The sequence below is a fragment of the Selaginella moellendorffii genome, unplaced genomic scaffold (genome assembly GCF_000143415.4).
Source record: "Selaginella moellendorffii unplaced genomic scaffold, v1.0 SELMOscaffold_81, whole genome shotgun sequence".
Lineage (NCBI taxonomy): Eukaryota > Viridiplantae > Streptophyta > Lycopodiopsida > Selaginellales > Selaginellaceae > Selaginella > Selaginella moellendorffii.
In genome coordinates, this window is record NW_003314342.1 from 384,437 (window position 1) to 412,132 (window position 27,696).

At 48.1% G+C, this 27,696-nt stretch overlaps 11 protein-coding genes and 1 long non-coding RNA gene across 16 annotated transcripts; 5 read left to right on the plus strand and 7 right to left on the minus strand.

The window, feature by feature from the left end:
• Positions 1 to 240: 240 nt before the first annotated feature.
• Positions 241 to 885, minus strand: LOC112341344 (germin-like protein 1-1). Its single transcript, XM_024661276.1, has one exon. It carries the CDS (start codon positions 883 to 885, stop codon positions 241 to 243), a length of 645 nt encoding a protein of 214 aa, XP_024517044.1.
• Positions 886 to 3,012: 2,127 nt separating this feature from the next.
• Positions 3,013 to 5,786, minus strand: LOC9663059 (probable beta-D-xylosidase 5). 2 transcript variants are annotated; one of them, XM_002987400.2, is made up of 7 exons: positions 5,331 to 5,786; positions 4,958 to 5,242; positions 4,739 to 4,908; positions 4,582 to 4,679; positions 4,183 to 4,530; positions 3,712 to 4,125; positions 3,013 to 3,656 (listed from the first exon to the last, which is right to left on the minus strand). In XM_002987400.2, the coding sequence occupies exons 1-7, from the start codon at positions 5,730 to 5,732 to the stop codon at positions 3,055 to 3,057; spliced, it is 2,319 nt and encodes a 772-aa protein (XP_002987446.1). In that variant the 5' UTR covers positions 5,733 to 5,786; the 3' UTR covers positions 3,013 to 3,054. The 2 variants fall into 2 exon arrangements, with proteins under 2 accessions (XP_002987446.1, XP_024517089.1); XM_024661321.1 differs by having other exon boundaries at positions 4,183 to 4,679.
• Positions 5,645 to 6,525, plus strand: LOC112341370. The gene is made up of 3 exons (XR_002990526.1): positions 5,645 to 5,715; positions 5,784 to 6,122; positions 6,198 to 6,525. It is a non-coding gene; the product is annotated as an uncharacterized LOC112341370 (long non-coding RNA).
• Positions 6,526 to 6,586: 61 nt separating this feature from the next.
• LOC9629247 (beta-xylosidase/alpha-L-arabinofuranosidase 2) lies at positions 6,587 to 10,243 on the minus strand. Its single transcript, XM_024661322.1, has 7 exons — positions 9,188 to 10,243; positions 8,785 to 9,069; positions 8,438 to 8,607; positions 8,250 to 8,347; positions 7,826 to 8,176; positions 7,347 to 7,760; positions 6,587 to 7,289 (listed from the first exon to the last, which is right to left on the minus strand). Exons 1-7 carry the CDS (start codon positions 9,593 to 9,595, stop codon positions 6,697 to 6,699), a joined length of 2,319 nt encoding a protein of 772 aa, XP_024517090.1. The 5' UTR covers positions 9,596 to 10,243; the 3' UTR covers positions 6,587 to 6,696.
• Positions 10,244 to 10,338: 95 nt separating this feature from the next.
• Positions 10,339 to 14,443, minus strand: LOC9629248 (galacturonosyltransferase 8). The gene is made up of 11 exons (XM_002987402.2): positions 14,148 to 14,443; positions 12,817 to 14,082; positions 12,287 to 12,770; positions 12,042 to 12,232; positions 11,900 to 11,983; positions 11,670 to 11,818; positions 11,409 to 11,617; positions 10,845 to 11,339; positions 10,707 to 10,769; positions 10,549 to 10,648; positions 10,339 to 10,486 (listed from the first exon to the last, which is right to left on the minus strand). The coding sequence occupies exons 1-3, from the start codon at positions 14,277 to 14,279 to the stop codon at positions 12,495 to 12,497; spliced, it is 1,674 nt and encodes a 557-aa protein (XP_002987448.2). The 5' UTR covers positions 14,280 to 14,443; the 3' UTR covers positions 10,339 to 10,486; positions 10,549 to 10,648; positions 10,707 to 10,769; positions 10,845 to 11,339; positions 11,409 to 11,617; positions 11,670 to 11,818; positions 11,900 to 11,983; positions 12,042 to 12,232; positions 12,287 to 12,494.
• Positions 14,302 to 16,350, minus strand: LOC112341345 (pentatricopeptide repeat-containing protein At4g02750-like). Its single transcript, XM_024661277.1, has 2 exons — positions 14,575 to 16,350; positions 14,302 to 14,442 (listed from the first exon to the last, which is right to left on the minus strand). Exons 1-2 carry the CDS (start codon positions 16,348 to 16,350, stop codon positions 14,302 to 14,304), a joined length of 1,917 nt encoding a protein of 638 aa, XP_024517045.1.
• A 65-nt stretch (positions 16,351 to 16,415) lies between these two features.
• LOC9629250 (pentatricopeptide repeat-containing protein At4g02750) lies at positions 16,416 to 18,855 on the plus strand. Of its 3 annotated transcripts, XM_024661325.1 has the most exons (4): positions 16,416 to 18,174; positions 18,219 to 18,324; positions 18,376 to 18,428; positions 18,561 to 18,855. In XM_024661325.1, exon 1 carries the CDS (start codon positions 16,417 to 16,419, stop codon positions 18,016 to 18,018), a length of 1,602 nt encoding a protein of 533 aa, XP_024517093.1. In that variant the 5' UTR covers position 16,416; the 3' UTR covers positions 18,019 to 18,174; positions 18,219 to 18,324; positions 18,376 to 18,428; positions 18,561 to 18,855. The 3 variants fall into 3 exon arrangements, with proteins under 3 accessions (XP_024517093.1, XP_024517092.1, XP_024517094.1); XM_024661324.1 differs by having other exon boundaries at positions 18,376 to 18,855; XM_024661326.1 differs by having other exon boundaries at positions 18,232 to 18,324; positions 18,376 to 18,855.
• On the plus strand, positions 18,046 to 18,674 carry LOC112341346. The gene is made up of 3 exons (XM_024661278.1): positions 18,046 to 18,174; positions 18,219 to 18,428; positions 18,561 to 18,674. Exons 1-3 carry the CDS (start codon positions 18,046 to 18,048, stop codon positions 18,672 to 18,674), a joined length of 453 nt encoding a protein of 150 aa, XP_024517046.1.
• LOC9628833 (ubiquinol oxidase 4, chloroplastic/chromoplastic) lies at positions 18,686 to 20,489 on the minus strand. Its single transcript, XM_002987404.2, has 10 exons — positions 20,314 to 20,489; positions 20,065 to 20,266; positions 19,906 to 19,999; positions 19,735 to 19,850; positions 19,561 to 19,669; positions 19,444 to 19,512; positions 19,308 to 19,379; positions 19,202 to 19,249; positions 18,851 to 19,137; positions 18,686 to 18,788 (listed from the first exon to the last, which is right to left on the minus strand). Exons 1-9 carry the CDS (start codon positions 20,430 to 20,432, stop codon positions 18,872 to 18,874), a joined length of 1,095 nt encoding a protein of 364 aa, XP_002987450.2. The 5' UTR covers positions 20,433 to 20,489; the 3' UTR covers positions 18,686 to 18,788; positions 18,851 to 18,871.
• A 24-nt stretch (positions 20,490 to 20,513) lies between these two features.
• On the plus strand, positions 20,514 to 22,238 carry LOC9629251. 2 transcript variants are annotated; one of them, XM_024661327.1, is made up of 5 exons: positions 20,514 to 20,769; positions 20,829 to 20,905; positions 20,954 to 21,058; positions 21,121 to 21,681; positions 21,732 to 22,238. In XM_024661327.1, the coding sequence occupies exons 1-4, from the start codon at positions 20,523 to 20,525 to the stop codon at positions 21,673 to 21,675; spliced, it is 984 nt and encodes a 327-aa protein (XP_024517095.1). In that variant the 5' UTR covers positions 20,514 to 20,522; the 3' UTR covers positions 21,676 to 21,681; positions 21,732 to 22,238. The 2 variants fall into 2 exon arrangements, with proteins under 2 accessions (XP_024517095.1, XP_024517096.1); XM_024661328.1 differs by having other exon boundaries at positions 21,773 to 22,238.
• Positions 21,769 to 25,395, minus strand: LOC9628834 (myosin-2 heavy chain). Its single transcript, XM_024661279.1, has 10 exons — positions 25,253 to 25,395; positions 25,085 to 25,187; positions 24,499 to 25,029; positions 24,292 to 24,441; positions 23,988 to 24,230; positions 23,882 to 23,938; positions 23,244 to 23,831; positions 22,761 to 22,988; positions 22,370 to 22,705; positions 21,769 to 22,323 (listed from the first exon to the last, which is right to left on the minus strand). Exons 1-10 carry the CDS (start codon positions 25,255 to 25,257, stop codon positions 21,769 to 21,771), a joined length of 2,796 nt encoding a protein of 931 aa, XP_024517047.1. The 5' UTR covers positions 25,258 to 25,395.
• A 76-nt stretch (positions 25,396 to 25,471) lies between these two features.
• On the plus strand, positions 25,472 to 27,614 carry LOC9629252 (protein arginine methyltransferase NDUFAF7, mitochondrial). The gene is made up of 10 exons (XM_024661350.1): positions 25,472 to 25,679; positions 25,726 to 25,787; positions 25,856 to 25,999; positions 26,059 to 26,169; positions 26,239 to 26,455; positions 26,518 to 26,576; positions 26,633 to 26,679; positions 26,739 to 26,970; positions 27,031 to 27,142; positions 27,197 to 27,614. Exons 1-10 carry the CDS (start codon positions 25,508 to 25,510, stop codon positions 27,463 to 27,465), a joined length of 1,425 nt encoding a protein of 474 aa, XP_024517118.1. The 5' UTR covers positions 25,472 to 25,507; the 3' UTR covers positions 27,466 to 27,614.
• The last annotated feature ends 82 nt before the right edge of the window (positions 27,615 to 27,696 follow it).

The following is a 27,696-nucleotide window of genomic DNA, read 5'->3' on the forward strand; positions in this document are numbered from 1 at the left end:
ACTTAGCAATAACAGTAAAATCACTAATGTGAAAAACTCTTTCAAGCTCCCAATCTTCCTAGTCCCACCGCAGCAGCTAGCGCGGTAGTCTAGGTTCCCCAAACATCCTCACAAGCTCCAAAGCCCTGGGAGAGTTTAAAGGAGTTAACTTCGGCACTCGATTTTTCTTACATATCTTTTGCAAGCATGATTTGTGATTATTTACTTCATTTTGAAAATAGCAACCTTTTGTCTTGTGAATTAAGTCTTGCTGATAAGATTCCTCAGGTTCTGGATGTTTGCCGGAGTGATCTGGAACGCCCTCGCCAAGACACGATCATCAATCGGAGGAACCGACGCAAACACCGCCTTTGCCACCTGACTAGTCCCGGGGTTCTGGCTGTTGAATCCCGCCACGGCAAAAGCCGGGGTGGCAGCAATGTTGAGCTGGAAGTGGATCAATCCCCTGGGAAACACGAAGAGCTCTCCTTCCTCCACAGTCTCCAGAAAGAGCTTATTGTCCCCGGTCGTGACGAATCCCACCAGGAGCCTCCCGTGGACCAAGAAGAGGAGCTCGGTGCCCCGGGGATGGATGTGAGGGGGATTCGTGCCCCCTGGAGCGAAATCCACGCGAGCGAATGATACTCCCTGGGTGTTGAGGCCCTGGAAGCGAAGAACGTTGGCGGCGGTGACGATGGATCCCAGGGAATTGCTGGTGTTGCCCGGGTTCTTGATGAGCGCCGACTTGAAATCCGCGGCAACCGGGATGGCTTTGCAGGGGAAGCCATTGACTCGGATGGTGCTGTTGGTGTCGGCGACGCAGAGGTCTTGGAGTGGATCTGGATCGGAGGCGCTTGCGGTGATTGCCACGGCCAGGATGGTCACCAAGAGTGCTATGATCTTCATTGTCTCCGGGGCAGGCGAGCTGATCAAACGCTTTTGTGATGGATTGATTAGCTCGATGGTGATTTGAGAGATCTTGTGAGGTTCTCTTGTGATGGAGTTTATATAGCAAAGAAATTCTCACGAGCTTTGACAAGATCAATCATCGTGTACTCCATAAGGGAATTGGTCCGAGTACAAGCATGTTGCGTGAATGTCTCGCTAAACTCTCGTTAAGAGCATGCATTTGAAAGCAATAAGAATAAGAAAAATTGAAATCTTTCAATACAGAAATCGTGCACAGCAACACAAAAGTATTGATTTTCTTACAAGTTGGTTCTGCGAGACTCGCAAGGAAAGAAGCCCTATAATTTGAATAGAGGCATATGCCGAGGGCTGCGAATATGAAACTTCGCTTTCACAGAGGTTGGAAAAGATAAGCATGACGAGCACATCGCTGCTTGTTCTATTCAGTGATTCGTCGTAGTTTTAGATGAGTTTACTAAGATAATTTCCTTGCCTGGTATTCTCTCTGGTGTCCACGAAGACAATATCCGGGTTTTCCTTTCCAATCTTCGGAATTGATATATTGATGTTGTCACCGATGTTTCCTCCATGACAACCTTGTCAAATTCATCATATATAACTTGTTCTTTGTTTTTCTTAGGTTTTGACCAGGGAAAGATTGAGTGGTGTGATTGCCTTTGTGACTAAGGCTTGCTCAAGCAGGGACGGAATTGCTGAAGCACAAAAAAAGGTTATATAAATTTTTGTGTGTCATGTTCTAGCAGCAACACCAGTCATGCAGATACAACCATCTAGGAGCAGCAAGGTTATAAAACTTTATTACTTTCTTGTGTGCTAAGACAAGAGAGATGGGTTTTCCTTTGTTTTGGACTAACATGAATTTCAAAACAAATCACCCTGAAAGAGTTCAGTACAAAGAAAAAATAATGGACATATTTTAAATCAGTGTTTAAAAACCAAATAAATTTAAATCCATAGAAATAAATAAATAAATAATAATTGATTTATGTTTTAATTTCTAACATACTTATTAATGAATTCATGATATTATAATGATAGTAATACAAGAGAATGCTTGATTTTTTTTTAAATGGTGTAATAAAAATTTCATTCAATTTAAAATTATAATAACTTCAAAGTTGTTGAGGTATGTATTTCTTTTTGTGTGATTTTTGTGTGAGTGATCAAATTTTGCAGATGTCTAATGCAACTTAGCAAGTGTTAGAGCTTGTTTTTTTCAAGCTCAAGCCCAAAAAGATCATCAATTGACTTATTTTTAGCAAATTTATAAATCACTTATACTTTAAATATTTTTTTTTTAAAATTAACTTAAAAAAACATTAGTGCCAGAGGAAATAGAATGCAAAACAATTTCTTTTAACATTTATTGCAAAAGTTAAAAAATGTTTAAGGAATATTTATCCCTTAGAATTTATTATTTTTTATAATTTTAATTTGTATTAAAATTAAACCTAGAATGATAATTACAATAAAATATTTTAATAAAAGTAAAATTAAAGTTGGAATAATAAAAAAATAAAAATATAATATACTCACTACATAAATATATAGTAACTCATTAAAACTAATCACAACAATGCTAAATATATTTTTTATTATTTTCAAAGAAATTTTATTTCATATTATATAAAAAATTACAATTTAAAGAGTCATATATTTAAACTAAAATAAATCATTAAAAAGTAAAAAATAAATAATTTGCTATGCATTGCATGTAGCAATGCTTGATTTGCTTAATAGTAATATTATTCGTACTTATTAATCCAATTGATCAAATAAAAATTTATAATTATAAACATGTTTATAATTTATAAATACAAGATTAATTTTATGGCATATTAACCTATAGATGGTAGAATAAAAAAGAATATACTAGAAAGTGTTTAAGAAAGTTTATAAATTATAAATACACGATTAATTTAAATGAATAACAACCGTTAGATAGTAGAATATTCTAGAATATCCAAGCATATTCTTGGTATATTCACTACCATCCCATCAAACCAAAAAATATCTATATATTTTAGCAAAATTCTTATCATTTTAAATCTATTTATTTATTTACTAACTTTATCCAAAATTTAGATGGATTAATTTCAAGAGTTTAATATTGTAAAGAGTTTAATCTTGTTCAAGTTTGGGGCTTTAGGGTCGTACGAGAAGTCGGAGGGAATGCTGCTCGTTTCCGGCGGTAAGGACGTGCGTGCCGCTGCGCAGGAGCTTCTTTCCATCGCGATCGGCGTGGACGAAGTGGCGGCAGGGGTCCAAATCGAAGATCACGGGGTTGCTAATGGAATCCCCCGCGATCTGGATCTTATTGAAGCCGACGAGCTGCCTCTGAGGTACGCCATCGCTCCCTGCGCTAGGAGGAGTAGAGAAGAGCATCAGTGTGTGGCTGATCGCCATGGCGCCCTTGTTCCGGACGGAAATCGCGACCTGGCTCTTGAGAGACTCGCACGATTTCTCGTCCGTGGCGTCGAGGTGGAAGCAAGAGGATGATTTCTTGAGGCCAGTGCACGGTTGCATTGGCGCTGTGGAGGGGATTGAGAGGAATGAGGGTGCCTTGATGAATTTGGCCGAGAGTGAAGTGTAGCTCAGTCCATCGCCAAACTTGAAGATTGTTGGTCCCGTGTAGAATCGATACGTTCTTCCTGGATAGCCTGTGGAAGCATTTGGTCGCATGTTCATGTCTAGCATGGAAATGCTGGTGAAGTTTTGTGGATACCAAGTTGCTGGTAGCTTTCCACCTGAGAGTGATTCGTGCGAGAGTTAGTGGTGAGTTTTGGACTGGAAGTGACTTACTTGGATTATGATCTCCAAAGATAACTTCGGCTATTGCAGCTCCTCCAGCTTGTCCGGGATAACCAGCCCAGAGAATTCCTGCGATCCGGCTGTCACTCAACGCAAAAGGTATGTCGATTGCTCCGGCACTCAAGATGACGATCACAACTGGTCCTTTTGCAGCTTGCATCACCTGGGAGACGAGCTCTTGCTGCTTTCCCGGCAGAAGCAAGCTTGTTCTATCCAGTGACTCGGCTTCTATGGTGAGATCTAGTCCGACTGCTACTACAACAGCGTCTGCTGCTGCCGCTGCTGAGACGGCGCCACTGATCAAGCTGTCTGAGCTGCATGCAACGTTTGCGCAGCCGGGAGCGTAGGAGACTTGGGCGTACTTTTGGAAAGCTTGGAGAGGCGATGTGTATTTGCAAGGTATGCCTGTGAGATAGAGTGTTAGCTCCTCAAAGTTTTCGTGATGTCTAACAAGTTTCGTACCTGCGTAGTTGCCAATCATAGCGCGAGTTGCGTTTGCGTGTGGACCAACGACTGCTAAGCTTTTGATCTTGCTCGTAGATAAAGGAAGAGCTCCCAGGTTCTTCAGGAGCACCATTCCTTGTCTTGCGGCTTCAAGAGCAAGTGTCTGATGTTCGCTTGTGCAGACATCGCTCGCTCCAAGTGAGCCATATGTTTGGGATTTTGGATCGCCATCATATAGGCCCAGCCTCATTTGTACCGTAACAAGGTACGTGAGAGCTTGGTTTATGGTTGCTTCAGTGACTTTCTTTTGCTGAATTGCGGACAATGTGTGCTTGGCCAGGAAGGTTCCGCAATTCAGGTTCAAGCCTGGAAAGCTGTTTAGTTCGTGAAAAAGCTTTGGTAGAGGAAAATTCTTACCGGCTAACAATGCGTCTGCGGCTGCATCCTCTGCCGTGGCTGCATAGTTGGTGTTGTCAAAGAATACTTGCAACGAATCGCAGTCAGATACTATATATCTGAAGAGCGGAAACAATCAAGTAAGGGTGAGCTGCTGAATTTGCACTATCGTTCTCACCCATTGAGTTTCCAGGTCTCTCTGACTGTTGTTGTCAAGAGCTCGTGATCAGCACACGTCGGGACTCCGTTGAGACGATTGTAAGAGCACATAACGCTGCTTACTCCTCCATCCTCGACGCAGCTCTTGAAAGGAGCATTATAAGTATCTTCAAGGTCCTGCTCGGTCACCTGAAGGTACAATGTTCTCGTTTAGCTCTCAGACAAGAAGATCACTTACAATTGCATTGAAGTGGTACCGATCAGTTCCAAGCCAGTTATCCACGTCGTAAGCCGTCATATGCTTGCAGCAAGCTGACACTTTCAGTTTATCACTCCCGGCTTGCGACTCCTGGAGTCCTCGCACATAATAAGTTGCAAAGTTACTCGAGAGCAGTGGATCTTCTCCTGGCGTCTCCTGGCCTCGTCCCCACCTCGGATCTCGATATATGTTGATGTTGGGGCTCCAGAAAGTGAGGCCTGACTGGCCGAGATTGTGCATTGCTCTGGCTTCCGTGGACACAGCCTGTTCAAGAGGTACGAAACAACAATGTGAACAACGCTCCGGAGATGTAACTAAGTTCGCAACGTTTTGCAGGGAGGAGGAGAATCACCTGGCCAATTCCGTAGAAGAGACTGGTGTTGAAGGACGCAGCTGTGGTGATTGGCATAGGAAAGCTCGTAGCCGCTGGAACAGAGCCTCCGAATTGTACTCCGGGACTGGAAGCGACTCCATGGAGAGCCTCTTGCCACCACTGGTATTTTGGAACACCGAGACGGGGGATCCCGGTTGCAGTGTTGATCAGCTGAGATATCTTTTCCTCGAGCGTCAAGCGAGCAACATAGTCTTCAACTCGGTCGGTGATTGGCAAGGAGGTGTTGCAAAAGGGGAATGCTGCGAGTGTAGCATTGCTTTGATCACATGCATATGGTGCCTGGCCAGCCAGCACGTCGATGACTCCCAACAGCAGCACTAAAGACAGCAACGCGTCTTTGCAGGTCGAAGCTTTTCCCATCTTGCTCTCTCTCTCTTTTCAGTTTTGCGTCACTAATCTTTTTATGCGCAGATCTGGGTGCACCACTCAAGAAGAAATCTGTAGCCACTCATTGGTTGAAGGAGAATCTCCACTGAGGCATGATATATCGCTTCTGCGAGCTGACTGAGACGAGCGTGAGCTCCGCGAGCTCTGATATACGAGATAAGATTGCTGAATCATTTATCATATCCGTTGCTTGCTCGGCTCACTCCATCCCAGGATAAGAAGAGCAGGAAGAGAAGAAGAGGACGCCTCAATTCTCCTCTCTACAAGCACCGGCCACGGAGAGCGAGCAAAAAGAATACGACGAGGATTGAAACAAAACAGTGCACACAAAGTTCCACGCCAAAACGATCAAGCTCTGTAGAAGTAAGCTCCTCCTTGTCTCGCTCCCGCTCCTTTCAGCATTGCATTTATAACCAAGTTCTCACTTTCTCTTCACAGGCTCTCTCTCTCTCTCTCTCACTTCACGCTCTCGCGACTCGACTCGGCTGATCTACGTCCCAATCCCGATTTATTCTCGCGCTCGCTCGATGCCAAAGGCCAGTCTGCCAAGTTTATATTTTCATTCTCTCACTTTTTTGCTCAGTGCTCTGATCGTTCTTACAAGAAGTGGTAATAAGCACACGATCCGTGACACCCTATACAGACTAGGCTCGCGCCAGATAGGCCGACGTGGCGCAATCTAGAGCCGTCGATTGGCTTTCGCGGCGGATTCTGTATCTTTGAATTCCGGCCGTCGATTCTTTTAAATTCCAGCCGTTGGATGCTCTGTCGCGGTCTAGGGCGCTGGTCTTGACGCCTTTCTTTTGTTGCACTCCCAATGCTGGCTAAACAGGGAGAAAAATCTCTTCTTGGTCTTGTATCGTATGTATGTATCGATCAATGGATCGTTGGGCCAGCGCCAAAGAATGTAGGGTTTTGGAGCAAATATTTTAGGGTTCTAGGACTGGAGGAGGATGGGGAGAGGATGCCGCGCGTTGCCGACCGCGAGCGTGTGGATGCCGCCGTGCAAGATCCTCACGCCATTGGCGCCCGCGTGGGACAGGTGCTTGCAGGGATCGATCTCGATCTCCACGTTCTCCACGGCGCCTGGCGCAACGCTCACTTTCCCGAATCCAGCGAGCTGCCGGATCGGCGCGCCGTCCCGGCCAGCGTTTGGGGGCGACGAGTAGAGCAGCACTGCGCGGTTGGACGGGCGATCTCCCTTGTTGTGGACAAGAATTCTCACCTTGGAGGTAAGCGTGCTACAAGTAATCTCATCGTGTGCATTTAGATGGAAGCATGTTAGATTGCCATCGCAAGATCGCTTGACCGCTGCTGCCTCCGGGAACCCGAGTGAGAGCGGTGCTTCCTTGAATTTGTGCGAGAGTTTAGAGTACGTCTTGCCATAGCCAAAGTTATAGACCGACTGTCCTGTGTAAAACCTGTATGTTCTTCCTGGGTAGCCTCTGGAAGCGTCCGGCCGCATATTCATGTCGAGCATTGTGATTCCTGTGAAGCTTTCCGGGTACCATGTCACAGGAAGCCTTCCACCTGTATAGGATTGTTAGCAAGAACTCATAGAAAGTCCTTTTTCTTTCTTTCACTAACCTGGATTGTGATCTCCAAACAGGACTTGGGCGATGGCTGCTCCACCAGCTTCTCCGGGATATCCAGCCCAGAGTATGCCTTGCACCTTGTTATTATACTTTGCAAAGCTCACGTCGACCGAGCCGCCGGAGAAGATGACTAGAACAGCAGGTCCTTTTGCTGCTTTCGTGACTTCGGTGACGAGCTCTTGCTGTTTTCCAGGGAGGAGAAGGCTTGTTCTATCCTTGCCTTCGGCTTCCTGGTTTAAATCCAGACCGACAAACAGTACCACCGCATCTGCTTGGGACGCTGTTGAAACCGCGGAGCCGATCAAGCTGTCCGAATAGCACGCCACATCTGAACAGCCGGCAGAGTATACTACTCTGGCATAGGCACTGAGTCCGTCGTGAGGCGTGGTATACTTGCAAGGTATTCCTGTGGTTTCAGCCTCAAACAAGTGAGCAATATGTATTTCGAGCTACTAACGCACTTGTTCTTACCTTGATAGTTTCCGATCATGGCCCGTGTTGCCTTTGCATGAGGCCCAATTGCTGCTACGGTCCTGATATTGGACTTCGAGAAAGGGAGGACGTTACCGTTGTTTTTCAAGAGCACGATCCCCTCTTTGGCTGCATCTAGAGCCAATTGTTGGTTCTCTCCGGTGCACACGCTCTGTGGTCCAAGATTTCCGTAAGGTTGGGATCGTGGATTTCCATCGTAGAGTCCCAGCCGCATCTGCACGTTGTAAAGGTATCGAAGTGCTTGGTTCACATTGGCCTCGGTAATTTTTCCATTGGTGATTGCAGACTGCGTGTGGATGGCCAGGAAGGGACCACAATCGAGATTCAATCCTGACAGGAGAAAGGAATGGAAAAAGAACGCGGTGGTTAGCACAGCCCTTGTCGGAAGGTTCTTTTGTCATACCGGCTAGCAGAGCATCCGCTACGACATCTTCAGCAGTCTTGGCATAGTTGGTGTTGTCGAAGAAAGTTTGGAGCGAGTCACAGTCAGACACGATGTAGCTGCAAGGGAGATAAAGGAGAAGCACTTCACAGGTGAGCAAGATCTGTCGTCAAGCTGGCCAGACTAAAGCAAAAAAAAAATTTACCGACCCGTTCAGGTTCCAGCTGCTCCTCACTGTGGCACTAAGGAGATTATAGTCAGCGCATGTCGGCACCCCGTTCACCCGGTTGTACGAGCACATCACACTACTGACTTTGGCATCCTCGACGCAGCTTTGGAAGGGCGGGTTGTACGTGTCTGATAAGTCCTGCTGGGTCACCTGGAACGAGAAAACGGACATTACAGTCAAGAATCAGTTATGAGCAAGAAAAGCAGTGGCATTTCGGAGGCGAGGGGGGACTTATGACACAGGGTACAGATCATGGACAGGGTGTGGAAGTTAGGTGCCAGGAATTATCAGAGAGGAAAAGGTGCAAGCAAAACGCAGGAGCATTACAATGGCATTGAATTTGAAGCGGGTGGTGCCCTTCCAGTTGTCAACGTCGTAAGCTGTCATATGCTTGCAGCAAGCCGAGACTTTGAGCTTGTCACCGCCGAGGTTTGTATCCTGGAGGCCTCGCACGTAGAACGTGGCATACTTGCTCGACAGGAGAGGGTCCTCGCCTGGCGTCTCCTGGCCTCGGCCCCATCTCGGGTCGCGGTAGATGTTTACATTCGGGCTCCAGTACGTGAGGCCGGCTCGCTGATAGTTGTGCATCGCTCGGGCTTCGGTGGACACGGCCTGGAAAAAGGAAACGATATCTCGGTCAGCATGGAGAATTCAGCACACTATGGGTGTGGACAGGACGTCCAGCTACAGCGTCGGAATAAAAGAAAACAGAGGAAGGAGAAGAACTTGCCTGGCCGATTTTGAGGAAGAGACTGACATCAAAGGAGGCTGCGGTGAGAATTGGCATCGGAAAGCTGGTAGCTCCAGGGAATTTGCCTCCAAACTTGACGCCGGGGCTGACTGCAACTCCGTGGAGCGCCTCTTGCCACCACTCGTATCGGGGGAGTCCCAGCCTGGGAATTCCGGCGGCATTGTTGACGAGCTGAATTATCTTCTCCTGGAGCGTCATGCGCGAGATGAGGTCCTCGACGCGCGTGCTCGTCGGCAGCCTGGTGTTGCAGAATCCAAACTGGAGCAGCGTCGCATTGCGCTGGTCGCATGCATACGGTGCTTGTCCCGCCACAACTTGGTGCGTCAAGAGCGCCACCTCGAGCAGCAGCAGCAGGATCCAGTGGCTGCAAAAGCTCGCCTTGGCCATCGTGAAAGCAGCAGGAAGAAACGAAGCAATCGATCCTTTAAATCAGGAACGCAACAAAAAAAATAAAAAAATAGGAGGTATGTGCGAGCTTTTCTCGTTTCTCTCTTTCTTTGCTAACACGAATCAAACTATGGAAAATGCAACACGCTAGCTATCTTCGATCCGACTGGACTGACTGAGCTCTACTGGAGAAATGCGGACTGTGGTATCTCATCTCGAAACTCATGCTCTCTCTTTCTTTTCTTCCTTCGCTTTCTTCCTCGTAGCTGGTGCCTTTGAATCTTCCTTTGTGCGCTCTTTTTGCAGTTGTGGAGCTGCTAGGCCCAGAGCCAAAGAAAAAAGAGCTACTTGGAACAAAGAATGGCTTGACGGGTTGATAACAGAGCGTGACGGGCGGCCGGCTTGTATGGTGCCTATCGTCCTACCGGAAACGAGCTGCCCTTATAAAGACTTTGGTCCGGGCGTGCCCACGTGGCAGACTGACACTGGGTAAAGCTGAACTGACGTGGACTAGATCTTGACCCTGACGTGGATGGCCGGGAAGCTGACGTGTCGTGGAGAGTCGGTCGCTACTAACCTTTGGTGGAGCCGGCGATGGCGAAAGCCCAAGAGGAGCACCACATGGTGTGGCGTGATCGATTTGATTTTTCCAAAAGGCGGAAAATGGATGGGAATTTATTGAAAATATACATGTTAGGTCCACCAAACATTGATCAAAAGAATGTAAAAAAGTGAAAATATTCGGAGCTCAATCAATTAATTCTAGTATTGTACTTGGCGCTGATTGATGGCTATGGTTACAAACTTTTATTGGGAGGCAATCGCAGGAGTCGTCTCTATGATTGTGGACCTTTCTTTCGTCACGCATTGGGAGAGAGTGGCAGCAGCAACCTGACAAGAAGAAGATTGGAGCGATTGGATGGTTCTCTAGATATATAAAAAAGGCTGGTTACCAGAGGAGGATTCGATGGCACGCACACTCTCGCTCGCTTGCTCGCTCGTCAACTTTGCGTGAAGAAGAAGAGTGCCACAGTTTTGGTGTGATTCTTCCTCCTGGCCGGGAAAGGCAAAGAAAACTCAAAAGGGGAAAGAAAAGTGTGAGCGGGCTTACAAAGTCAGCAGCATTATCCTCTCCCTGATTCCATCAGCAAAATTTGTTTGGATTCGAGACTACCTGTTCTTCGTGCGCAAGAAAAGCCGACAAGAGAAAAGAATTATAAAACTAAGCAAGGAAATCAATCAAGCTTACCTGTTGTCCGGAGAGCTCTCTCTCTTTTTTCCTGTGATCTTTTCTCGCACAGAGTAACTGTAGCTGTCCATCACTGCCCAGTGAATACGTCTCGCTCGCGAGCGTTGCCGATAAAAGGAACTCTTCCAAATGCGATGCACTAACGAACGCGAAATAAGTTGGAGTGTCCAATTCTTAGCTCTTGGAGGATTGGCAGACGAACGATCAAAAGAAGACCAGCCAGCTTCTTCGTTTGGCGCGGCCTTTAACAGCTCTTGCGGGTGTCGTTTGTCGCATCCTCCCAGCCACATATTCTTCTCCTAGCTCATCCATCCGAGAGTTCTATCCAATAATGCTGGCTGGCTGAAGATGGATCGAGTGATGAATGAATGAATGGAAGAAGAAGCTTCTTACGAAAACTATAAGAGGACGTGTGTAAGAAAAGAAGGAGAGATCAAGCGAACCTCTGGAAAATTCCAAACATGATTGATCCTTGCTGCGTTTGAGTTGGCGTGCCTATCCATCACCTCGACAAAAATTTAAGTGAGGACAACAAGGAAAGAAGAATTGACGAATAGAACGTACGGTTGAATGTCTTGAGAGTTTTGCTCCAACGATGAAAGCTGCCGCTCAACAAACAGGGAATAAAGCTGCGTGCTGCGTGCTCAAATCGTCAGAGTTTGTCTGATGGGAAGAAGCTCGCGAATTCTGTTCATGCATGCCGAATGCTCTAGATAGATGCGGAATCCAAGGCTGAGAAGACGAAAGTTCGAAAGGTGATCTTGTAAAAGAATCTGTGGAAGAAGAGGTATGAGTAAATATCCAAGACCACGACAACGTACGTACGTATCACCGAAGATGGTCGATGTTTTGCCGTCGCTTTCCCAGTCAGAAGACGCTGTTAAAACAAACCAAAGAGAATATTTTATGCACCAATCAGTCCTGTCCTGATCACCAAACCCACGCTTGAGCATCGAAGAAGATTAAAAAATGTCCTACAACACACAGCAAACAAAAAACAAAGAAATGAGAATTTCGGTAGCTAACAAGACTCGAAAGCAACAACCAAAACCGACCTTGATTCTTCATCGTCAACATCTTGACTCGAAAAACAAAACTCTAGAACTTTCGAACTTGGACAAGCATCGCTAGGCCCATACCTGTGGATTCCACAAAACCAGCTTAGACCCGGTGCTTCTCAACTTAATATCACCTTACCAATGCCAGAACTCCACCTCCCAGAGCAGCTTCATCGCCATCCCAAACTACGTTAAAGGCTTTCCTGAATCCGACAATTATAAAGCTAATCTAAGGCTAGACCTCTGGTGGTCGAGTTTTTCCACTTTGTTCCACTTGCCGCAAACGTGAAGCAATTGGATCCACAGGAATTCCAATTCTTCCATTTCCTTCTGCGAAAAAGAAATACGTCAAGCAAAGATCAAACGTAAAATCAATGGACGTACCTTCACTAGTGCGCGAAGGCTCGAGAAGTCAAGAGATTGTTTCCTGGACAAAGAAAACTGGAGAAACACAATATACATATATAAGCCGACACGATTCACAGATATCATCTTTATACGCCTCAAAAAATGGTGTGAAGTGTTAGCATACTTAGCTACATAGAAACGCCGCATGGTCGATAAGACAGCTGAAGAGCTCACTGCTGCTTCTTCAGTGTCCAAAGTTGCACATCTGAACTAATTCCATGTCGTAATCCACGTACCTCGTCCAAAACTCCCGGTACTGGTTCATGGCTAGATCCAGCCACGGCTTCATATTCCCGTTGAAGTGAATCACCGCTGCGCTCCTGATCTTCTCCAAGCTGATGCTCGGGTTGTATCCCAGGCCCAGGACGTGCCACGATTTGTCCAGAGGCTTGGTCGTCTTGTAGAAGGTGATGAGCCCCGGCGGCAGGGTTCCAAGCTTCCAAAGACTGCGGTTCTCATTCTGCAAAGAACAAGCTGGGTACATTCAACGATATTTTTTTTTTTACCTTGGATTGCCAGTAATGATACTCTTCGGTGCACTTCTCTCGCCTCCAAGCATTCAAGTCGAAGAAATTCATCCCGTATGCCCAGCCACAAGCCTTGGGATTGAATCGGGACGCGATGAGAGGGTGCGAGAAGTTCATGTACTTGTCATATCTGTGGAAGGAACCAAAGCACGTCTCCACCGCTCCATTCACCTTCCCGTCCATGTCGATCTCCCACAGCCCTGTCAGATCCTTCTGCACCACCACGTCGTCGTCGAGGAAGAGTATCCTGTCCAGCTTGGGATACATCTCCGGCAAGTAGAAGCGGAGATGGTTGAGCATCGACAGATACTTCGGGTTGCGAAACTTCATATTGGTCGCGTCCTTGGTCGCGTTCTCCATCTTGTTCTCAAAGTAGAAGCGCTGCAAGTTGGCCGACTCGAGCTGCTTGAGCACCGGTACGTAGGACGAGTTGAGAAACTTGTAGTCCTCCACGGCCTTCACTTCGATGTGAGCTTTCTCCGGCTTTCTCATCGTAAACCACACTTTCATGGCTCCCAAGTTCATCTTATCCGTCACCACGTGAAATACGTGCTTCTCGGGCTCTCGAGCATGCTTCACGGCTGAGTTCACCACCACCGACGCCGCGATCACGTTGTCCGAAAAGATCGCATAGTGGAACAGCGATGGATCTTCCAGCTCGGGGGCAGGCTCCGGACCATCAACGTAGCGCTCCGGATGTGAAACTCTCTCCTCCATGAGCCTCATCGTCAGGCAATGCAAGCTCTTGGGCACTGACTTGGCAGCAATGAGGCTCGCGAAAGCTCCCTGCTTCTTGGCTCTCGTGAGCTGCTCGTTCACCTGGAAGATGGTGTCCTTAAGCTTCTGGATCTTGAGCTGGTTGTCAAAGAGCTCCTTGGAATCCATCATGAGTTGCCGCGTCACCCGCAATCTCTCCCTCAAATCCCTCTCGAAGGCCCTGAGAGCTTCCGGATCCACTGCGCCGCCATTGCTATCTATCAAACCCCGGTTCTCTGGCCTCGCCAGTAACTCCGTGTAGTTCCTGGCCTGATCCGTGAAGATTCTCACCTGTCTCGCCACATCAAGCTTGCCTCGCCTCGCGTACGCGGCGTAGGCATTCACCACCGCCAGCTGATCCTTCGCTTGCTTGACAAGACTCTCCGCCCTCGCCCGGAGTGGATCTTGTCTCGATCTGAGCGCCAAGATCGTGCGCTTCATGTAGAATCGCAAATGGCTGGGGTAGGCATCGCTCGCCTCGGCGCTCACCTGGATTCCACCACAGATTTGAGCGCGCTCCCCAGATTTTGCAAGAAAACGACAGGATCACTCACCGCATACGATGCCGGGGTCTCGCCGTAGATCAGCGCCCCGGTTGTGATGAAGAGAACCACCAGCATTGTTGGAACGATCGCTCGGTAGGCCAGAGGCTTGACTCTGTTCATCCGAAGCCCCCGCCCCGCCATTGCAGCTCCAAGCGCCGGAATCTCACCGAGGGAAGAATCTTGCGTCAATCCAAGCTACATCGGTGCGAGAAATATCGCCTGCCGCGGCAACGCTACTCGCGGCGCCAAGCAATGCTCTTGGACGCCATAGCCGCGTAACAGCGATCAACCTAGCGTTCGATACCTGGCAGCTAAAACATTAACTGACAAGGTCGCCAGTTCGAATACTGTAAAAAACAACATTTCCATTGCATCCAAGCCGTTCGAATCTAACGGTAGATGCCCAGAAAAGGCAATTGCTACCATGTCAAGGAACCTCTATTTCGCTGGCAAAGGAGCAAACGTTACTAAGCAGAGAATATGCGGCCGAGTTATGGGAATCAAACTCGGTCACTCTAGATGCCACCAATGCACCAGTGCGAATATCCCCTTGCGTCTTGGAAGCTCCAAGCAATGCCGTCCATTCCACTTCCATGGGATTGTACGGAAGGCTCTCCACCAGATCCATGGCATCTTTAATCTGACCAGCCCGTCCCAGCACGTCAACCACGCAGCAAAAGTGCATTGCCGAAGCTGGGATGCCATGGTCCCAGACCATACTGCCAAAACAGCTTCGGGCATCCTCCAGGCCACCGACATAGCTAATCCCGGCAAGGACCGAAGCAAATGTGGTCTGGTTCGGCCTGATTCCAAGGAGGTTCGACTGGCAAAGGAATCGAGATATCTGGAGCATATTCCCGGTTTGGGCATATACTTGTAAGACGGCATTGCAGCACAGTACGTTTTGATATGGCATTTTGTTGAAAAGATTGATTGCTTGACCTACATTTCCAGAATCACCCACAAGCAAGATCAAGATCGACCAGGAGAACTCATCGTGCTGAGGCATACTTGTAAAGACACTGAAAGATTCCTCGAGATTCTTGGTCCTGGCATATGCATCAAGAATAACATTCCACGAGTGTGTGCTGCGATATGGCATTTTGTCAAAGAGGTCTTTTGCTGTTGTTAGATTCATCGCATCTCTGTAAGCTTTGAGCATGGAGTTCCAGGCCATGGTGCTGTGCTGGGGAAAATACCCAAGAATCTTCTCTGCCACGTCGACACGCCCAGCGTGGGCATATGACATCAGCAGGGTATTCCACGTCACGCAATTCCTCTCTGGCATCTTTTCAAAGAGAAACCTCGCTTTTTCAAGATACCCAGAGCGGGCATATGCCGTAACAATGGATGTCCACGTCACCACTGAGTGTGCTGGCGATTTTTCGAATACCCCAAACGCTTCTTGGATCAGACCAAACTCTGCGAGAAACTGGAGCATCGCATTGACAGCAACAACGTCCCATTGGAGAATTGACGAGATGACGCTTTGACCCCGATCAAAATCACCGACAAGAGAAAATCCAGAAATCACGGACGTGCAACTCACTGCATTGTGTGCTGGCATTCTCTCAAACAAGTTTGCTGCTTCCTCAACGAGCTCCCAATCCACGTAGCCTTGCAAAAGTGTGTTCCATGAAACTATATCTCGATGGGACGCACTCTCAAATAGATCTCGAGCCTTGTCCAGGTTGCCATTCTGCAAAAACACCCAAATCAAAGCATTGCAGGTAATTTCGGAATTGAATTTTTCAAAATCCATGAAATCAAGCATATGCCCAGCTTGGGTATGTGCTGATACGATAGAATTCCAAGTGGCACTGTTCCAGGCAGGCATTCTAGTAAACGTATCTAGAGCCGATTCTAAATCCTTGTATGATTCAAAAAATGTGATTAGTGTGGTCCAAGAGTATATATTTCTTTCGCTCATTTGATCAAAAAAGGACTTTGCAGAAACAATATGCCCGTTTTGGGCATATGCAGTAAGCAAAATAGTTGTCGAGAAAACATTTGGTTCTTTAATGCTCTCAAAAGCGGCTTTTGCCTCTCGCATTTGGCCGCACTTTCCGTACATCTCCACCAAGAGATTTGCAACGAGACGATCATTCTCGTGATGCGTTCCTCGGATTTGGTCGTGGATCTGTTTGGCCAGGACGGGATTTCGCGCATTCCCGCAAGACTTCACCAGCTGGATGCAAGTTGACACATTCATGCTAGACAAAGCTGTCCAGAACACGAGAACACTGGTGTACGGTAGACCATCTTTCTCGAGCAGAGAATGCACGCAATCAGGCGTGCCAAGTCCAAGGCGATGTTCCTCCCGGGAAGTCCGTACCAGCTAGAGCTCGAGGAGGCAGAAAAGAAGCTACGATCGATCGAAGAGGTCACCGCTTACACCCAGATGCTCCGATCGTGTCGCGACTCGACCCGAGCGAGAGAAATCCACGCAGACATCACAAGATCCGAGCACGCCCACAACACATTCCTCGCCAATCTCACCGTGGAGATGTACGGCAAGTGCGCCGAGCTTGATCTCGCCCGCGAGGCGTTTGATCGGATCTTTCAGCCGAATCTTTACTCCGCGACCATCATGCTCGACGCATATGCCCGCAACGGGCATATGCTTCAAGCCCAGCGGATATTCGACGCCATGGAGGTTCGCAATGTGGTCGCCTGGACGGCCATGGTATCTGGATATTCTCGTTCAGGGCATCTTGCCCAAGCTAGGTGCGTGTTTGATAGAATGCCGTACAGGAATGTGGTCACGTGGAACGCCATTTTGGCGGCATATTCGGCGGACTCGGATCTTTTCGCGATGGAGTGCTTGTACGGTGAGATTCCAGAACCCGATATTTTCACTGGAAACATTATAATATCCGCATATGCCCAATCAGGGAATCTTGCATCTGTCGAAAAAACACTTGATACCATGAAAACAAGGGACGTATTTACGTGGAATGGATTAATCCTTGCGTGTAGCACTTCTTGGCACATCCAGGAAGCAAAGCGGATATTCGAGCTAATGCCAAAGAGGGATCTAGTATCGTATAATACCGTGCTTTCGGCATATGCCCTTTTTGGGCATCTTGACGAGATTCACGAGGTGTTTGTGACGATGCCAAGCCGGGACGTTGCCACGTGGACGGCCCTGATCGCGGCGTACGGGCAGGCCGGCTACGCGAGGGACGCATCTGAAGCGTTCAATCGCATGCCTGTGCACGACATCGTCGCGTCCAACGCTCTCCTTCATGCATTTGCCCAGAACGGGCATCTTGACGAGGGAGAAGCGTTCTTCAATCGCTCGAGGGATCGCAACGTCGCGACGATCAACACGATGATCTCGGCGTACGCGAGCAGGGGCCGTTTGATTCCGGCCAGGACGCTTTTCGAGGCGATGCATCATCGCGACATCGTGTCGTGGAACGCGATGATCAAGGGCAGCGCGCACAGCGGCGAGGGGCTGTGGGCGCTGGAGCTCTTCCGGGCGATGGAGCTGGAGGGATTTCGCGCGGACGAGACGACGATGGTGGGCGTGCTCATGGCGTGCGCTCGGGCGGGTCTCGTGGAAGACGCGCGGATCTACTTCGCGGCCATGGGCGAGGATCGGCGATTGCGCCGCCAGGAGGAGCACTACTGCTGCATGATCGATGCGCTGGGCCGATCCGGGCGCACTGGCGAGGCCGAGGAGCTCATCGATTCCATGCCATTCGAGCCGCGCGGAGTGGCGTGGTCGACGCTGCTGGCCGCGAGTAGAGCTCACGGCGATGCTCGCCGGGCGGATCGAGCAACGCGATGCCTGGCGAAGCTAGAGAGCGCGGATTCCAGCCCCGCGGTAATCGATCGAATCGAGGAAGTGCCACTCCCGCCCAAGAAGCTCTAGAAGTTCTAGGCTAGGGTTTATGGGCCAATGGATTATAGCCTCGCGGCGCCAAAGCTCTTGGTCAGCGATCTCGCAAGGGCGAGCACGGGCGCTAGCGCGGCAAGATCTCCCATCACCACCATTGGAGCTCTTCGATTTCAGCGTGTCTGGATCCAGGTAGTTCCCCATGGATGAATCGCGATGCTAGAATCGATTTCCAGGGCGTGATCGTAGATTGGAGAGGAAATTCCTTGGCTCTCGACGATGGCAGCGCGATTGTGGAGCTACATTTCCCGGATGCCGAGGATAAGCGCTCGTCAAAACCTGGTGAGCTTGTTCTACGTGCTCTTGGAGTTTTACTTGGATTTTTTTTACCAGGCATGTACATGCTCATAGCCGGGGCTTACAATCCAGCAGAGAAGAAGATCACGGTAAGTTCTCTCTCTCTCTCTCTCTCTCTCTCTCTCTCTCTCGGAGGTAATGTGATCTATCTCCTTGAGTTTTCTCGAATCGTTTTGATCATCTCTCTCTCGATCGATATCGATCTAAACTTTGTCTTCCAGGTTCACAAGCTCGTGGATCTCTCCTCCTCGCCCAACGCCGAGTCCTTCTGGAGCTTCGAAGTGATCGAAGCATACCATATGTTTTATAAAAGCCAAATGGACGAACCAACCTGAAGAACACCAAGAAAAGAAGAAGGTGCGTTATCTTTTACAGAGGCCTATCTTTTACAGAGGCCTGCTGGCGGATTGAAGTTATCAATCTTTCGATCTATATACTTCCGATGATCGCTGCGAAACAGAAAGAAGACGATCAATAGAAATCAAATCAGTGAAGCAAACAAAGCCCTTACCTTTAGTGATCGTATAAGCACTCATTGCTTGAGCAATGCCGTGCTCTTCTTGCGTACTCGCTCCGCGTGTGATGTTGCTGTAATCGCGCACTCCACTATGCCCGCGCATTCGGCCACTTCTTCTTCGTCTTCTTCATCTTCCTTTTCATCTTGTGCTTCGTCTGGAAGATCTTTGAGCTTTGTGGAGTGAGGGGAATGGAGGTTGCCGCGAACTTGGCAGGCCTTCATCGTCTTGCAGTGCTCCCATTCGTCTTCTCGGATGTTGACAAACACGTCATAGAGATTATCTGGATAAGGATTTTCCGCGGTGATTAGCGATAGAAAAACCAAAGTGGTAGACTTGATAAGTACCGACTCTTGGCCGTCGTGTTTCAGGAAGCCTGTCTGTTTGGAACTCGTCTGGGAACAGGACGCGATTTTTAGAGACCTGGACAGTTTTGAGACTTTGTCTACTTACCAAACATGTAAAGGTCGCCTTTCGTGTAGTAATCCACGGCAACCTGTGGAGCGGGAAGCTTCTTTAGCTCCTCTGCGCAAACGAAAGACAGCATTGGGATTATTTTGGAAAACTGTGAAGTTTTTCTTGACAGTACCTCCATGGGCCTTGATGAACTTGTCGTAAGTTGAGAACGCGTGTTTCTCCACGCATTCGGAGAAGTGATCTGCCATGCAAGTCAGTTCTAGCTAAAAATTCACGTCTAGATTCTTACATGCCATGCGTGGACTGATGGTGTACATAAGCGAAGTGAGGAAGTAGTAAGCTACGGCGATGTGTTGAGCGAGGAAGCGATCAAACCATCGCTCATCTCCACCCAAAGCCTGGATGAATCTCAAAGAAAGAATGGTGATTTTAAGCAAAACTAAAACGCGAGAAAAGATCTTACCTCCATGACGAGTAAGTGATGGAGCTCATTCCAGCTCTCAGCGAAATGTACTTTGAGATAGTCTGCTCGTCTCCACCACCCGAAACTCTCATACATGTGAAGAACAGACACAAAAGCTAGGAAACTTATCATCAGAAAGAGAGGGAAAAAAGCCACGAAAAAATAAAATACCGAAGTAAGGAACTCTTGCGATTGTTTCGAGAACGTAAAATCTTGCGTAGTCCCGGTCAGCATACAGTCGATCTAAGATTGCTATTACAAAATCCTGAAGAAAAGGAACGATCGATCACTAGAAGAAAATAAATCGGGACATCGGAGGAGTTTTAGTACCGTAGCGAACAGATTGAAACCTTGCTCCACCCGAATGATCCACGACTCGGGCTTGTCGGAGCTAGATGAGCTCGAGCTGCTCGCCAATCGAGCTTCTTCCTGTTGTTCTTCATTCCCTGGCAAAGATTCTGGCTCCTGCGATGCTGGCGCTGGCGAATTTGGCTTCTCTGTCAGCAATGTTGCCGAAATTCTTGCCGATTTCCTGCGATTGAGCGTGAGAGAGGGAAATATTACACGGAAGAACACAACCTCTTGCCGGCGATGAGCAAGGGAGAACTTCCCCGAGCTGGACGAAGCTGCGAGACGCCAGAAGAAGATCGTCCCAGCGCGAATGTGGCGCTAGACGCAGCGGCGGCAGTGGCGGCCATCGCCGCTTTGCGACGAAGAGAACAAACTTGATCTTCCAAGAAGGAATATGCAAAGATATTTTTTTTAGGGTTCTAGCGATGGACAAGACAATGGCGAGAGCCAAGCATGCGAGCTCTCGGCGGGGGCGACGCCGATTCTCGAGGGGCCATCGCAGCGTTCCCGGCGAATCGCAGCCTCTGGTGAGTCCGAGCGCCTGGGTTGGGTACGAGGATGTTCTTCCGCTGGAAGGAATCGTCGATGACGACGAGCAAGGGACGAAATCTAGGAGCCAGGGGCTGGATTACGCGGAGCTTCTAGCACAGGATCCAGTGATCGGCACTGGAGACTTCTCAGGAGGTAGCAAAGAAAATATTTCTTTGTAGCTCGCTGCAAGACTGGGTTGTGTTTCTTTCCAGTGTTTTCTCGTGGATTGGATCCTTTCGAGGACGCATTCGCGGACCTCTACGCGTTCGACGATCCGGAAACCAGCACGGTATTCTTTTCCTTTCTAGTTTGATTGAAGAGACCATTGCTCTTCCAGGCTCCGTTTCTTTCTTTGGATTTAGAGCTCCTTGGCCAGCGCCTTGCCAAAGTGAGCTTGAAAAAAAGGCTCTTTCTCGACGATGAGACGCTGCCTTCCGAGCTGGTACGCTAGTTCTTTGCTTCTTTTCTTTTTCTTAGTGTTTGATCTGACCGCCATTCTTGTAGCTCGTCTCGGACGAAGAGGACACGAGTCCTAGAGACGGTGGTGACGTTCAAGAACAGGGAGCTACTTCTTCGCGGATTGACAAAGTCGATTCTCGGACAATGGATTTTCAACGGGAGAACGTAGAAGGTACGAGAACTGAGGTCGAGGACGTCAAGAAATGGCTCGACACCGCATTGCAAGATCCCGAGAACGGCAGAGCCTTGTCGTTCAAAGACACGGTCACAGAGCAATCTTTTGTCCCGCAACGAGATGAAAGAGAGGCCGAACTGGATGCGCTGCTCGACTTGCTGGACAACGTCGCCATAGAAGATAAAGAAGATGGTGTCAAGCTTGGCAAAGTCAGTGGTGGTGGCCTAGAGTTTCAGCTGGATGGGGATGAGCAAAGCTCCACTTTCATGTCGCAGAAAGATCTCGAGACTTTGCTGTGGTCTCCTCCCGAGCATGCGAAGCCCGATCCCTCCACCAGCGTATCATCTTTGGAGACGGAAAAGCGTGGGGTGACACCACCAGCTTTGGAAGAAGATTTCGACGCTTGGCTCGACTCGTTCGACTAAGACGAGGTAGAATTTCTCACTTTCATGTTCTCTAGTATGTTAACTTCACTGTACAGGAAAGCTGATGTACACTTCGCGTTTCTTTTCGTCTTTCTAGAAGATGGAGTCGTATTCTTCCGGAAAAGAGCTCCTCAGGATGGCGATCTGGCCGTCTTTCTCGAGGATCTCTTCTTCCAGCTGCTGGACCTTCCACCTCATGTCCCCGGAGCTCTGGAGCATGCTGAAAACATCGTCGCAACTCTTGGTTCCTCGTCCAGCTTTGGTGTCGAGCCCCTCGAGCAGTCTCAGATCGTCCTCGATTTCCTGCGCCTCCATCTTCGTCAGCTTGATCCGGAGATCGTGGACGACCACCCTCAACTGGTGGATCTCGTCGTCTTTCTTGGCGGCCTCGAGCTCGGAGGTTCTGAGCTTTGCTCGTAGCTGCTCGGCTTCCTCAGCGTTCTTGTCCTGGATTTCAATGGTGGACGAGAGCTGCGAGCTCAATCTTGAGAGCTCGTACTCGGTGTCTGCTAGCTTTGTACGCAGGGGATCGGATTCTAAGTTAAGATCGTCCTTCTCTTTAAGTTTCTCGGTGGCCTGCGTGACTGCTGCTGCCAGCCTCCCGTTTTCTTCTTGGAGAGCTTTGATTTGCGCAGAGTTTGACGCGACCTGTAAAACGAAAACTCACTTTAGAGCTTGGATCATACAAAGGCACCTCTGCTTCTTTCCCTTGAGCAAAGACTAAAAGCTCGTCGTTGATCCCGACTAGCTCGTCTATCCGTTGCTTTTGATCATTCGCGTCTCGCTTGAATTCGTGCACCCGCTTGACAAGCTCGTACTTTTCAAGCAGAGCTTCATCCGCTTCCTTCTGTATCCCACACATTTTCTTTTTTACCTCTTGAACTTCCGAGTCTTTGCCGCTCACAGCGTCTTCCAGCACCGCTACTTTTGACTCGCTCTTTTTCAAGTCTTCTGCCAGAGTCGCCCCTTTGCATACGCTCTTTGTCAAGTCTTCTTTCAATTGCATTATCGTTTTCTCTAACAATTGTATCTGTCAGGCAAAAAAGAGGTGTGAGAACAAGCTTATCGAAAAGCATGAAACTCACGTCGCCTTTGCTTTCTTCCACCTCGGCCTCCAGCGATGTCTTCAGATCAGTGCAGTGAAGTCGAAGTAGCGAAAGTGCCGTCTCGGTTTTGGACATTTCACTCGCTAGCTGCTGGTTTACTTCCTCGGCGTGGTGGAGAGCTTTTTCTTTTGCCTTGACTTCTTCAGAAAGCTCTGAAACCTTGAACTCGTTCCCTGCGTTGTGTCTGTTAGTCGCATCCTGTTTTTCCTGTGAAAAGTGAAAAAACAGAATAAGAAACCGGAAACACGCAGGAATAACTTCAGACCTCTTCAATGTCACAGTTTAAGTCATTGACATGATTTCCTATTTGCTTCAAAATCGTCACGTAGTGCTCTCGCAGATGTTTCACGTCATGCTGTTCTTTGTCACAGTCGCCAAAACTGAGATTTTCAAGCTTTTCTTTATGCTCTTGACAAACCACGCTAAGATTCTGCACAGCTGTTTCGAGGTCGCGCAGTTCACCTGATTTGAAACAGTGTAGAAAAACGAGATGGCTAAAAAAGAGCAGATGTCACCTTGTTCTCCTGCCACAAAGGATTTCTCCAAGTTACGATGATCCGGTTTCTCGAGTGAATAATCCTTGTCTGCATCCTTATGGCTTGAACTTGTTCTATATCGGTCATGATCGCTGTAATGTCTTTGTTCTTCATAAACAGGAGATAAATAAACGTTGGAATAACCATTGGGAGCACAGGACGAATTGTTTCTTTTCGATTTTTGTTCTGGTTGATCGTCGCAACTAGCTGGCCTCTCGTAGCCACAAGATTGGAAGGCCAAGTCATTTTTTGTTTCCGGAGTCGGCTTTCTAACCTCCGGTTTATTGACGAGTCCCGTTTTGTTTCCGCTCTGTTCTGTTGAGCAACCGTTGTCGAGAACAGACTCAATTGCTTTGGTAACTTTTACGAACATCTCCTCTTTCAACTTCTTGTCCAGAAGCTTGCTGAAATTTCGTAAGAGATCATTGAGATCGTTTTCAGCATCATTAGAACGGCCTTCCATGACCGTCTTACTTTCAAGACTCTCAGAGCCTTTTGATACATTTTCGAAGGCCTGAAATCCACACACTTTGTTAGAAAATAGCAGAGAGCTTTCACTTGTACCTTGCCGGAGCTTTTTCGGGAATCACAGCTCCTAGGAGTATCGTCGCCTGAGGGCGTCTGTAAAATAACATAGATTAAATTTTGACTTTCTTGTCATACTTAGTACCTCAGGTCGATCATGAACATGATTCTTCTCTTCTTTCGTTGTTGAACGCGGTGTTTCATGTTTTTCTTCCTGCATTTCCTCGGAAAGTGCTCTGTACTTTTTTTGAACACTTAGCAGCTGATTCCGGTACGCGTCCCCTTTCATCTTTTCATGTGCCAGCAACTGTTGAAGTCTCAAAGTTTCCTTTTTTGTTTCCTCTTCATTAAGATTAACGCTATGAACCCGCGGTTGTGCCTCTAAAGCCTAAGAATGGACAACAAAACTCAGAACTAGCGTAAAATGACAACAGGAAAACTTTAGAAACCTGAGGGAGGTGTTCAAGCCTTGCGTTGTCCTCGACAAAGAGATTGTTCTCCCGAACATTCATCCGACTGATTGCTAGTTCTGCTCTTGGAATCGACCGTCTCATCACGAACTGACCAGCACCAAGTTGCTCGTGGTTTATTCTGCAAGTCTGTCCAACTCAAAGATTAAATCAGAATCAACAATAAAGTAAACCTAGAAAACATACCGGTGAAGGGCTGTTTCTAAAGTTGTGCTCCGGAATGCTGGGTTCGTCATAGTCTGAGCGCGAGCAGGTGTCTACTCTGGATTCACAGCTCCAATCCGGACGTGAACCTATCGTCGGATTCTGCTGTTCGCTAGAGTGTTTCTTCCGCTTGACACTCGTCGCTACTCGCTCGGTCTTGGACGACGACATGTAGTAGTGACTTCCATAGTCGGTCTCTGTGCCAGAATTTACGTCCCACTCCTGTAGTAGAACCGGGTTCCCTCTGCTAGGCGGCACGTACCCCAAGGTGCCGGTGTTATAGTTCGTATCCGCGTAAGCAAGAGATTCCATATCCCTTCTTAAGATCATCTCCTGATGGCAGCTATTCTCCTCTACAAAGAACTCTGCCTTTGGAGCATCCAGAAGTGCCTCACTTTTTTTCGAGCTCTTGTCTATGTCTGCTAAGTTTCTGGAGCCTGGCTTGTCCATGTAGTGGTGGTGGTGGTGATGTAAATGGAGCTCCAGTGGTCTGGAGTACTGAGCTTCAAGATTCTAATCACAAAAAGAAAGTGATTGAGAATGACACAAAAGAAAGAATAAAGCTTACCTTTTGCCAAACATGCTGGTTGTATTTTATCTCGTGTGGATCGAATCCGAGGTACAAACAAGCCGCGACTTGAGCTTGTTGTGCCAGATCGAGCGTTTGCTTTCTGGAAGCGCAGCGTTCTCATGAGCGATCTAAGCAAAATTTCGATTCTAGAAAATCAAAAGATACCTCATTTCGGGACGAGCCCGCTCCGTGACGCGATCATCACTGCGCAATGGCGCCAGGGAATTCTCGATGTGCTCGCGTATCGCGAGCGCAGCATACCTGGCGCATTGTCGGAGACGATCGATCGCTGCGAAAAGGGAGCCAGGATTCTTGGCTCTTTTGCCCTAAAGATCCGACGATGCATTCGCGCTCTCACATCGTAGCTGCTCGTTGCTGTGACCGTTAGTGCCGATCCGACGGCTCTGGGTTTTAGGGTTTATGGCTATGGCGCTGGCGATGCGCTGTAATATTCGCCGTCGCCTCGCCCTCGCTGCCGCTCGCTTCTTCTCCGTAGTCAAGGAATCAAGCGCTAATGAATCAAGCGCCACGGCGGAGAGCACGGCAATACCGTCGCTCTCAATCGATCGCAGTGGATTGCACGTCCCTGAAGGTATGATCTTGTTTCTCCAAAAATGTGGGATCGATGTGGATTCCAGATTATCAATCGCCGCAAATCGCCGAGACTGACATGGAGAAGCAGCTGAAATCGATAATTACGGTGAGTTCTTCTATTCACTTTCATATGTTTCCTTTTTGTTTTCTTCTTTCATGATTTTGGCTTGCTAGTTTCGTGGAGGACCGATCACTGTGGCCGAGTATATGGAGGAGGTTCTTACAAATCCTTCCGCCGGCTACTACTTACACCAGGAAGTCTTTGGAGCGGCTGGAAGTTTTATCACATCACCAGACGTGAGCCAGATGTTTGGCGAGGTATTGGAAAGATTTTCTTTGCCTTGCACGGTGATCAAAGCCAAGTTTTTCTCGTCTAGATGATTGGAATCTGGAGCGTGAGTCTTTGGGAGAAAATGGGAAAGCCCAGGAAACTCCAACTTGTAGAACTAGGACCGGGTCGAGGTACGCTCATGCAGGACTTGTTACGGGTACTAGCTTACTTCTTTAAGGTCCACATTTTGTTTCTAATTTTTTTTCTTTTCGTGTGCTTGCCGCAGAGCACTCTTACATTTAAAGACTTCTCCAAGGCGTTATCAATCCACTTTGTCGAATGCAGCCCAGCCCTTCGTAAGCAGCAGCGGAGAGCATTGCAATGCCCCGGCGAGGAAAAGAAACATGAGGGTGGCGATCGACCGGCTGTTGAGAACAGCCGAAGCCAGAGATTTGAAACCAATGTGTCGTGGTATTTGGATCTAAAGGACGTTCCTCGAGGAGGTTAGTTTCCTTTTGTTCTGTTTTCTTTCGTTGTTTCAAATATGCTTCATCGGTGGATGCAGTTCCGACCATTATAATTGCGCAGGAATTTTTTGATGCTCTACCAATACACCAGTTCCAGGTGAGTCAGGCACGGAACTGCACCGATATAGTTTTTCTGAGCATCGACTTTCACAGAAAACGCCTGTTGGCTGGTGTGAGAAGCTCATTGATGTGGATTCCAGGCAAGCGAATCGTTTTCCTTCACTTGAATGTTCTATTTTAACAAATGTTTTGTTTCCAGTGGAGCATTCCGGTTTGTTTTGTCTTCGCAGCCTACTGCAGCCACTCTACTGTATCTTAAAAAGCGGCTTAACTGGATTACTGCCGTGGAGGAAGAAAGTATACATCACATAGAAGTGTGTCCGAAAGCGCTGCAAGTAAGCCAGGAAATCGCGAAGCGCGTAGCCGAAGACTCGGGTGGTGGGATTATCATCGACTATGGCAAAGACGAGCCTGTTACGGACAGTTTCCAGGTTTGTTTGTTCCCTTTATTTTGTAGAGCTCTCCAGTTGCTTACCTCGAGTAAAACTCAGGCCATAAGGAATCACGAGTTCGTCAATGTTTTGGATAAGCCAGGAACAGCAGACCTCAGTGCTCATGTCGACTTTGCAGCCATCAAAAGGATGGTCGCTGAAACAGCAAGCCGTAAGTCCTTGCAAGCTTTTCTAGACTTTCTAATGCCTTCAACTCTTTTTGCAGCCACGGTATCAACTTATGGCCCAATTTTCCAGCAGGAGTTCCTTGCAATGCTCGGGATAAACGTCCGGCTGGAAGCTCTCGTCAAAGATGCTAGCGATGAGCAGGGCGAGAAACTCCAGTTGGGATACTGGAGACTGGTTGGAGAAGGACCTCCTCCATGGCTGTCCGAGGGAGACGACGGCTACAAAATCCAGGGCATGGGTAAGCACTATCGAGTTCTCGCGATCGCGGACAGTAAACTTGGAGCACCAGCGTGCTTCCGGCAGTGATTTCTAAATTTGAAGAGAGCAATGACAAGAAGAAACTCGAGATCATCACATGCCTGTGGAGAGACCATTGTGAAACTTTGCTATGTAGCTTCTTCACTTGCGAGAGATTTTGGAGAACGGGTAATAACGTCGAGCCAAGCACTTCCGTACCTGCTGTGTTTAGTGTCGGATTTATAGAAAACTTATATATATATATATATATATATATATATTAACATCAAAAGGTAAATA